This window comes from Artemia sp. Qi Xiang Cuo, chromosome 14 (assembly GCF_049724085.1).
Source record: "Artemia sp. Qi Xiang Cuo chromosome 14, ASM4972408v1, whole genome shotgun sequence".
NCBI lineage: Eukaryota > Metazoa > Arthropoda > Branchiopoda > Anostraca > Artemiidae > Artemia > Artemia sp. Qi Xiang Cuo.
The window spans coordinates 4665277-4676994 of record NC_142807.1 but is presented as its reverse complement, the minus strand read 5'-3'; the positions used below and the strand labels follow the sequence as shown (position 1 = coordinate 4676994).

General features: G+C 36.0%; 1 protein-coding gene across 1 annotated transcript in view; it reads right to left on the bottom strand.

Annotated features, from left to right (window-relative positions):
• LOC148944059 (neural-cadherin-like) overlaps positions 1 to 11718 on the bottom strand; it is a 73068-nt gene that overhangs the window by 14815 nt on the left and 46535 nt on the right. The window contains exons 3-4 of the mRNA XM_089100598.1: positions 8390 to 8581; positions 513 to 759 (exon numbers count right to left, since the gene is read on the bottom strand). Of these exons, the coding sequence (XP_088956724.1) occupies positions 513 to 759; positions 8390 to 8581 (439 nt within the window). The remainder of the gene's footprint in view (positions 1 to 512; positions 760 to 8389; positions 8582 to 11718) is intronic.

Below are 11718 nucleotides of genomic sequence, written 5' to 3'. Positions count from 1 at the left end.
TCCATAATTCTCCATTGTAATTTCCATAATTTGTTACTAAAGTATTATATTTTCATCATATTTAGGTATATTTCATTATGATTAACCTAACTTCACTTCTTGACTGTGGTCGCTATAATACACAAGTACCTGTTCCCTAATAATCTACGTGTAATTCTTGAATTTATGTCTAAGATTTCCGCCAAGCTTACTTTTGTCTGAGATTGGCCATAAGTAAGTAAGTAATTAAGTTTATTTGTAACCCGCAATATAAAATAAATGAATGAATGACTAATTACGTTATTATATTACGTTATAACCGATTTCCCTCCCGAGAAATTATCTACTCCACTCCCCCAACCTTAAATACGGGACCTATGTTCACCTTTGTTTACCTATGTTTAAATATGGGACCTATTAAATACGGGACCTATGTATACCTATGTTTATAGATATGTACCAGCCTTAGTTGTCTGAGCGACCGTTTTAAGGACCGCATGGCACACCCAAACAAACTTGAAAATAAATCTTACTCTGTATCTTTTTTCTGATTTTCTGGAATTTCAGCTTCATAAGTTGGCATGTAAAATTGTGGTGGCCGTTTTCCTCCAACAATAGATAAACGCTCTTCTGGCGTTGATTGGTAGCGGCGATCATCAATCCGTCCATTTTGATCTTCAGCTTTGACGTAAAGAACGTACTCCATATCCAATTGGAAAGGCTCCGTGCCACGTGTCCTGACAACACCTGAGCGCTCATCAACCTCAAAACGACCTCCAGCTAAAACAATACATAATTTTTTAGATACTTAAGCCAAATTGTAAAGGAACGTTAGTTATGGAGAAGACGGTTCACTAGCTAGGATACCTCTGGATCAGCGACATAAGTAGGGAGAAGGCTTCCCCCTCTCCGAAATCCAAGATTTCCCGAGTTTCTGGGCACTATTTATTAAAATTATGAGAACATCCATTTTTATTATTACCACCCCTAGCCCTCCCCCCGACAAATTCCCGCATACGCGTCTACTCTAGGTGCTAGGATTGAAGAGACTATTATTCTTCAAAAATGGGTATGCACTTTTCTTACAAGAAGTTTACAGTCCGTCTTTTATCTTAGGTATACGATAGGAAAAGATATCATCATGACACAACGTCAAAAAAATAAATATATACAAACAAATTACAATCTGAAATTATAGGTTCAGTATTTTCAGAACCTACTTGAGTTTCAGAAAGCCTTCAAAAATCATTGCTGCGACTCGCTCTTAGACGAACTTTCAACTTATGAAATCTGGAGGGAGGAGCAACCACTTCTGCATCCGGATGTACATATCAGAATACCCCGTGTACCGCGCAGTTCCACCAGGCTTGACACAGTTTCCGCCACACTTGACAAAGTTTCCACCAAGCTTCACCGCCACCGCCATGTATACGTGATTTGTGAAAGTGGACACCCCCTCGATAAAATCGGTCATTACAAAATTGTAGAGCTTTGATACTAGGCCAATACAATAAAACCAGCTCATAAAAAGAAAGACATCTTTCACAAAATTAGTCTTGAAAAATACTCTTACAAAAAAGAGCTGTTCAAAGAAAAGTAAAGAACCATATTAAAACCTAAAAGGGGAGGAAATAAAATCCTTTCATAATTCAAACTTGGAATAATACATTAATAGACGAATTAATATTCAGTCAAAAAATAGATAAATTACTAGACCCAAAAGGAAAAGAAATTAAAGAATGAATAAGGAAGTGAACTTAGAACGAACAAGCACCAGTGGCATAAGTGACTAAACTTAAAACGAGCAAAACTTTCCTCAAATAAGAGTAGGGCTGCCGTCTCCTTAAATCTATAAAAGGCTAAATTCAGTTGCGGTTAAGCTAACCCTCTACAATTTTTGAAAGACAATAGCAGAATTACGTTAGCTTATAAAATAGGCTTATAGGCCGCTTATGGAGGGCATGTAACTTTTTTTACGCTTATAAATTTTCCCAGGTAAAGTGAATGAATACTAGTTCAGATAAAGTAAAACAAAGCATGTATAGGCCTGGCATAAGCGCGAATGTCCAATAATTCTATGATATTTACTCGCTCTTTTTCATAGAACCTGAAAGTTTTAATTTTCCTTTTATAGGAAAATTTCCTTATTCCTTTTATGGGGCAAATTACTCTATATATTTCTAACGTTGACTTCAGAAGCAAACTATTTTCAAGCACATCTTAGTGATGGGGCAGATGCGAGGCTGGTGAGATTGTTTTTCATTTTAGCCATGTTATTTTTTCATAATTTTTTACATTAATTGCAGTCTAATTACTATTTTTTACGGGTATACTAAAAAGGAAAAGGAAGATTACTTTTCTATTATTCAATAGTAAATCCTTTCCTTTAATTCTATTGGTTTGTAACCTATTATCATTAGCCAGTCCAATTATTTTTTTTATTTTCAAACAACTAATCCCTTCTTTTTAAAACCTCATTAATTTTAAACCTCTCGTGTGAAATTTAAACCAGTAAGAAAACGAAAAGCTAAATTTCACCTGATTGGTTGTGCTGTTTTAAATTTTAACCCAGTAAAAATAAACGGAAAGTTTTTGAGTAACAAGTTTTTTTTCTGTCCTTGTCTTCTTAGTCAACAAAATTCCACCACATAGTCTATGCAGGCCTGGATATTTCAAGGTGTGCATCATTAGTTCAGAGTTTAAGCGAAACGAGTTGTTTCTGACAGAGATAATAAATTGTTTATTGAAGATATCACTCGAGATGATGGACGTGAATTATTACCCAAGCCCATTTTTTTTAAATAAATTATCGGCTTGGCAGACAAAAATTACACAGTATATTTAAATATATGTATACACATGGGATATGTAAATATTTCACCTTCTAAACTGGCTTTTCCAATCATAAGATCAACCCTCCTCCCCCCTTCATTGTAAGAACTATTCCAATGGTCTCTAAAGGCTGAATCTCTTTAAATTTTTGGAACGTAAACCTATCTTCTGCTTAATTTCAGCTTGCAGCTTAATTGAGCAAATCTTATATAAAAAAGTAATGGTCTAGAATCATGAATACCAAATGGCAAAAGTAGAATTACCAAGAAACAGAACCATCAAAGACAATTTTATAAAAAAAAAAATCGTCTGTTTGATTCGTACGCATTACAGACCATATGAATATTAAAGATTATTAAAAATTATTATATTATTATATTATTATGTTATTATAAAACATTATTAAACACACGATTTGGAAACAGTTCATCTTAAAACATTTCCTAAGTCTAATGCACCTCTCCCCTCCTGTAATATTTCTCCAAACGCCCTCAAACGGTCATACCTCTTTCCATGTGCATCAATGTAAAAATATTTTCTATTGAATGTTAACTTAAAATACATTAAAAATACAGGGTTTACAATTAATGCTATAAAAAAATTATAACTAGTATCAAGGCCGTATCCAGGGGGGGAGTACCCCCCAAAAAAATTATTGTCCGGCTCGTAAAAACATAGCAAAAATGCATATACACAAATTCTTGACTGGTTTTATAAAGCCCCCCCCCCCTCCGAACAAAAAGGCTGGATACGGCCTTGACGTATATTGAAAGACAAAAAGAGTCATGTAAGCAAAATCACCAGGAATTAAATAAACGAACATCAGGAAATTTCACTATACCAAAAATAGAGCAACACATTTAAAGTATCAGTGACAACAAAGGTTTCTTTAAATAAACACATAGTTTAGACACCTTACTACTCAAGAGATTAATTATGATGGACCCTTTAAGGCGATGCGATACCTCAAAGGATCACACTATCTCGCCGACTACAAAGTCATTTAGAATTGATAGGGCGGTATTGCACAAACTTATGCAGCTTGGATCCGAATAAACGACGAAAACTAAAATCCAATACCCACCGTCCCAGATCATGGGCGCCCATAAGGGGGAGGAGGGGGAGCCCCCCCCCTGGCTGAATGATGCTGCCTTATTTTTATATTTTTGTTTTGAGATTTCTATTATATAGCATTAAAAGTGCCAATTAGACAAGGTTTGCCCCCCTGGAATTCAGCTTATGGGCGCCCATACCAGAAATCTCTGAAAAGCCATTTAACTTCTTCCATTTTTTGCCGTAAATAGATACATTACTTTTTTATGCAACTTGCATCATCAGAAAGTGTAATTTTTTTTTCGATTATATGGATTTTCTTTTAAAGTCCAGGAAACAGAAGTCCCTCAGAATATTCTAAAAAACCTACTAGAAAAACGCTAAAAATCAACTTAAAGGATATATACTTTGAGCAATTTGGCAGCTTTGGAGTTCGGTGTGGTGCTACCCACTGTGATTGAAAATATTGCTGATACAGAGGAAGAACAATTTCACTGTCTTCTTAGTAAAATTTAATTGTCAAAACACAGATTCACTAATTGGCTCTTTGTCTTTGAGACGGTCAGCCGACGCTGAGGCTCACAAAATGTTCTAAGGCATCGCATTCTCTTAAACTATCTAGAAACAATATCTCAATATTCCCAAAAACAAAGTCCTTGGAATTGGTTCAAACATTGCACCAGCATTATCATTTTCATCTTTATAAAGGGGGCAATCAGACTTATCATTTATACCCACTTTCTTATTGTCAAACAGGAATTATCTGAAAATTTTCATGAAACAAATTTTTTAAATTGTTAAAGGGTACGGCAGCAACTAAAAATTCCGAAAAATCAAAAGGAAATGCGAACATTTGATATGGTTAACGACTGGCGTAGGCCTACAACTAAAAAGTAACTATCAAGACAGCGAATGTTCCATAGCATAGTTTCCCATAAGATCATTCATGCTCTTTTTAACTGGATTATTCAGAATGTGCATAACAAATAGCAGAAGACGGTTTGGTCAAGCTTGTTAGGCGAGCCAATGTCAAACTCGAGAATCGGCATCAGCGGGGGTGAGGGGATAGAAAACAAAAAGACATTAACAAAGATGTAAAAAGGGGGTACTAAAAATATTCACATTATAAAGTTGGTGAAAAACAAAGCTCCTGGCAACACTTGCCCCCTTCCCTCATAGAACCCCATGGCGTTCATGAACAGAAATAAAGCATTGGCCAAGTATTGAAAGAATACCCCTGTATTTCCACCACTGCTTACACACCCCCATAGATCGAATCGTAAGTCAGCAACTCCCCTAGCTGGATCACATGCAACAAATGTTAGCCAACCAGCTATCAAAATATCACCTTTGAAGGACGGATAAATGGTCATGGTGTCGATTGGGGTGGGGCGGGGGCTTAGAGCATTTTCCACCCGAGATTTCTTTCCCCCCGCTAGATTCTAAAAAAACACCTTTCACGGGAAAGGTATTTTCACGGGAAATATTTTTTTTTATATTTTCATCTAAAAAAATATAAAACTGCACCCTCATAGATTTTGAAAACTACATTTTTGCCCAAACCTCTAATTTCTATGAACTGAAGCCACTGGTATAGGGCAAGTACCCCCCCCCCCAGCCCCCAAAAAGAGTGAGCTCGTAAAGGATGGAATGACAACTTCCAGACTTAAAACCTCTATCAATTATTCCACATAGCGTCAGATCGATCAGAAAATCCCCACTATATTCACCGAATTTCCAGAAGGGAAGACAGGCCAAACGGAACTTAAATCGCGCGAGTCGAGTCAATTATGAAGTAAAATCGTTGCCCTGGTTCAAATTTCCCTCTGACTAAATTAGAAAACAAACAACTACTTTCAGGACTTTCTTAATAATTACAACAAACAAACAAGTCAAACTTAAGCCAAGCCGAAACTAACAGTCAGAAGACTGTGTCTTCTAAAGCTCCGAACGTAATTTGCAGTTTTCTGAAACATTCTAAACATTTTCTGTAGTATGTAGTTGCCTCATACGCTGCATTATCATATATGTAGTACAAAGTTGTATCGACTATTTTTTACAACTAAGGTCCTTGCGTCGGCCTTGCAGTGCATTACTGCAGATGAGTTCGATCTCTGGGTCCCGTATTGCCAAGCTTAGGTCAGACCCACTTCGAAACCACAGGACTTAAAACGTTTTCTGTTTTATAATTTTAATAAACAAAAAAATTTTTAGACTTTCATGAATGAATGTCAGTATATATTAAACTTTCAATACACATTCATTTGTTATTTTCAGTAATCCTGGTCAGTTGGGTATTTTTATGACATAAAAATTGAAAAAAACATTTGTGCAATAGAGAAAAAAAAATTACAACTAGGGTTACTGTACGAACTTCTTCCTTGCGAAACACGGGATTGAACCACGGTACCTATGATCAGGAAACGCAGCTTTGTCCACAGTGTTATCGCAAGGTATACCTCAAATATACCTCAAAGGTTTATACCATATGGTACACGATTATGTGTCTTGTATGTATTCCAATTTATCAGCGATACACAATAATTTCAGGATTTTTCAAAATTTAAATTGTCAAAAAATACCCTGTTTTTTCCATACAGCAACATTATTTAACTATACATTCTTTGGCTTAGGTCACGCATATTTATGCTCATATATCAAACAAGTACCCAAGAGATCAAGTCCTCTCCCCTGTCCTATCCACATCCCTGAAGGATATGGATAACCCCGACCTGAAACCCCTACTTTAGGAAAAATTAACCATGACACCATAACCTTAAACTCGAGGGTAGTAACCTAAAACGTACGGCAGTACGTTTACGTACTGCCGTGTGTGTATTTCAAACAGTTCGTGGTAGCGAACTATAAGTAAGGAGCGACCCGGCTCAATGGTAACCGAAACCGTAGAAAACGGCAATTTTGATACCAATACATACATCAAAAGAATCAGATTTTGATGCTGATTTCAAATATGTAAGTTTCATCAAGTTTAGTCCTATCTATCAAAAGTTATACGCCTGAGAAAATTTGGCTGATTTTCGAAAAAAGGGGGAAAGACCCCCTAAAAGTTATAGAACCTTAATGAAAATCACACCATCATATTCAGCGTATCAGAGAACCCTCATGCAGAGGCTTCAAGCTCCTATCTAAAAAAATTTGGATTTGTATTTTGCATTTTTATCCATAAGGAAGATCACGGAAGCGTGTTTATTTCTTTGTTTTGTTGGTTTTTTTTTCCAGGGATGATCGTATCGACCCAGTGGTCCTAGAATATCGTGGGAGGGTTAATTCGAACGGAAATTAAAAGTTCTAGTGCCCTTTTTAAGTGACCAAGAAAAATGGAGAGCAACTAGGTCCCCTCCCACGCTCATTTTTTCCCCAAAGTCACCCGATCAAAATTTTGAGATAGCCATTTTGTTCAGCATGGTCGAATATATGATAACTATGTCTTTTAGGATGACTTAATCCCCCGAAGTACCCGGGGGGAGGGCTGAAAGTCATGAACTTTACCCAATGTTAATAGTATTGGTTATTGGGAGGTATACAGACGTTTTCAGGGGGGATTTTTTCTGGTAGTGGGGGCGGGGGGTCGGAGGTTATGTGGGAGGATCTTTCCATGGAGGAAGTTTTCATGGGGTAAGGGACATTGCTACGAAGGGGGCGCCGCACTTCCCAGCATTATTCAAAAAAGATCAGAAATTATATATAAAAAAAATAAAACATTACGTATATGATTACGTATAGACAGAAAACATTACGTATATGATTGGGTTCACCCCCTAGTCAATACCTCGCTCTTTAAGCCAAAGATTATTTAGTAATTTCATAACAGCTATTTATTCTAATTAACGGCATTTGTGATTAAGGGGTCATTTTTTAAGAATTGGAACAAAATTCGAACTTTAGCTTAAAGAGAAAGGTATTGACTAGGGGGCGAACCCTCTAATATACGTATTAAAAATATGAATATAGAAGTTCGTTACGCAAGTTAATTCGTAAGTTACGTATATTTATTACTAATAAACTTTCGTAAATAAAATTAAACAGGTTTTGAGAAAGCCATTTAACCAAATAAAGTAAAATTAATATTCAAATTTTGTTTTAATTATTCATGTACGGTGAGCCAAAATCAAAACCTGCATTAATTCAAAAACGTTCAAAAATTAAATAAAAAAAAACAAAATTTTTTAACTGAAAGTAAGGAACGACGTTAAAACTTAAAACGAACATAAATTATTCCGTATATGACGGGGGCTGTTCCCTCCTCAACGCCTAGCTATTTATGCTAAAGTTTTACTTTATCACAACTCTATGTTTTTTTAAAAATGAAAAACTTTTGCGTAAAGAGCGAGGCGCTGAGGAGGGGACAGCCCCGTTCATATACGGAATAATTTCTGTTCGTTTTAAGTTTTAACGTCGTTCCTTACTTTCAGTTAAAAAAACTTGTTTGTTTTTTTAATTACATACAGTCGCACGGTAGTGAAATTAGTGTAAAAAGAGAAAAGGAATGAACAATGTTACTCACTTCTGTCTCTGACTAAGAAGTAATGAATATTATGATCAGTGTCCGGGTCTCGAGCTTGAAGTGTAAAAACTGGAGTATTAGGGGGAGCGTTAAGTTGCACTACTGCCTGCATTGGTAGTGGTCGGTTAACAAAATAAGGGGCTTCGTCATTCACATCTCGAACTTGAATCACAACTCTTTGTATATCAGTATCTAAAATAAACAAACATTTATTGAAAATAGGAATATCAGGATATAAATAAAATGGAAGATAAAAAATTCGGCAAATAATGATAAGTTAAAAATAAGAATAACAGGATACATCTGAAATGTAAAACAAAACAAAAACACACCAGAAAACATTTTCGGATATAGGAAGATAATTTAAAGTAAGAATAACAGGATATAAACCAAGTGTAAGATAAAAAATATAAATTTTGTTTATGTAAACATAAAACTAACTTTTAGACTAGACGAGTAAAAGGGTAACAAGAAAAATTTTAATTATAGAATGATTCGTAGCTAAAAGGAATAATAAGTTAAACAAAAGAATAGCAGGATAAGAATAGCAGTAAAATAACATAAATGAAAGGCACAAATAACATAAACTTTTGTCAGCGATCATCATAAAACACTTAAATTAAAAAATAAAATAAACTAATAAAATTACTTAAATATTGTAAAACGGTCATTGAAAAAAAAAAACAGTTAAAACTTGTAAAAAAACACAACACTTGGAAAAAAAACTTAAATGAAAAATTACATTTATTTTATACGTGGATTTTTTTTTGATGTAATGTTTCATTTAAGTGTTTTTCGAAGGGTTAAGTGTTTTTTTTTCAATGTAGTGTTTCATTTAAGTGTTTTATGATGATCGCTGATCAAAGTTTATGTTATTTTTGCCTTTAATTTATATTTTTTCACTATGTTCATGGCCGTATATTTGGCTTTAAAATACACTTCTCTATCTATCTATCTATCTAATATGCAGCATACTTGTACCAAACACATTTTGCATGCAGACCCGCTATTCTTTACCCCCCCCCCCTAATTTGCAAATCTATAGCCCAAATTTATTTCTAAAGTAACGAAGAAACTAACGTAAAAACTGGTGAGTTCTCGAATTTTACACAGCGCAAACTTGACTGAGTGGCGCATAGTACACAAGTACCAAAATTCCTTCCCCCTACGGAAACAAAAAATTGAACTCAAATAAAATTCTTAAATTTGGAAAGCCTTATTTTCCACGGGGGGTATTATCCGGGGGTGGGGGGAGATATTTTCTGCGGGGGGGGGGGGGTATATTCCGTAGGGGAGTGGTGTTTTACGCGGGGGAGTATTTTCCCGGGGATATCTTCCGGGGATATTTTCCGAGGGGGAGGGGCATTTTCCGCGGGGGGGGGGGGGGGGTAAACGCCAGCCACCAACAAAAGGACCAGATATCAAAAACAGTTTTGGAACAGGGGGCTGGTTGGTCTCTAATCACTTTCGACTTATAAAAAGGACTAGAACTCTCAATTTCCGATCGATTGAGCATCCTCCGTAGTTTCTACGGCCACGAAGGGTGGGGGAGTTGGGTATGAGGATAAAGGCATCCCCTATCCTATAAAGAATAAGTTCTGCTAATTTGTGGGTTTAATGTTACTCTCTACTTTCATAACAACAGCGTAGACCAGAAATATTCCCAGAAGTCAAGACGGATTAAATATCAATATCAACCTCCACCCCCACACTCCTTCCTTATCACAAATTCTGTATTTAATTGAAGGCTCAATGAGAGTTAGGATGTTTATGCATTAAAATGCACCTTTTGAGGCATCTGCCCCCTCCCTAACAACAGTGAAAAGAGTTTGCGAGGGGGCGACTGACCTCCAATAATGTTTGAATCTTAAAAAGAGCAATCGAACTTTCGATTTCCAATTGAATGAGCCCGCTCCAAAGTTTATACGAAAACCCTTTTCATAAAAACTTTATATCCTATCTTAACAATTGGTAACTTTCAGAACTTACAGCCTTGCATTACTTTCCTCGGGGGGGGGGGGTCGGAAAGGGGGTCGCCAAACCCGGAGACAGGGTTATTTGACCTTTGGACTATTTTGAACAAAATGGATATCTCAAAATTTTGATCGGATGCGTTTGGGGAAAAACCGGTGTGACCTGTGTTTTGTTGCCCTCCAATCAATTTTGAATCCTAAAAAAAGCACTAGACCTTTTAATTTACAATCGAATGAGCCCCCTCCAAAATTCATACGACCACTCCTTCCATACGAAGTGCGTCTGGAAATAAGATAAACAAACAATAATACATTGAACCTTTATGGTTCTTTACTACATGCGACACTATAGCATTGCCTCTGACTTAAACAGGTGAGTAGAACTTTCAATTTCCCTTCTATAATAAACACCCAAAATTATCCAGGGGGAATATGGGGGAATTTTCCGCGAGAGAGAATTTTTACGAGGGAAAATTTTCCGGAACGGGGGATTTTCCGCGGGGGAGGGGGTTCCGCGGGGGTATTTCCCAGAGTGGAATCTTTTCGGGGGGGGGGGCATAGACTGCTGTAAAAAAAAGGAACTCAATCTGTAAAGTTTATAAAAAATACTAGCACAATTTTATATAGAACACTGATTTAACATTAATTTCTCAAAATAATTATTCATCTATTTCCCTGTGTAGTTATTTCGCCAATAGATAATTATTAACGAATAATTATTAATTGCAGGAATTTTTTGCTGATTAGCCTCTTTTTTTATGCTACCTCACAAAAAACCCACAATGTAGGCCTATTCTAGGAAACGAAGGAATGGGCTTCGAGAGCGACTGGTCTTATGTTATAGCTGTTATGCCTAAAAGGCATACTTGACGTTTGCAGACTTCCAAAATAATTACCAAAAACCGTTTGCTAAGCTGTTCACAAGCGGGAATATCAGCAGTGCGTTGTTTATCGAACTATGATCCTCCTGATCTTTGTTGCTGATCCTCCTTTTGAAGTCAGCTTCTTAAAGAGCTCGAATGTGCTGCTCTTTTAGCTTGTTCTAAAAATGGTTAAAACATTTTTGGCTTCTTAAAAGTCATTTAGCTTTTTTCTTTCTTTTCTCTTTTCTGTCTTGGATTCATTTAACTTATTTATCTAATCTATTTTATTATAATTCTTGTATTGTATATATACTTTTAGTAGGTGACTTTTTTCCTGAATACGTGACCCGTACGTAATCCCCCTACTTAGAAGGCAAATGAGTTACTGAAAGGATTAGTGAAAATTACTGAAAGGATTAGGTGTATTAATGTATGAGAATTTCATTATGAATATATTTTACCTTAAAACGATTTTTGAGCAATTATCTTAGAA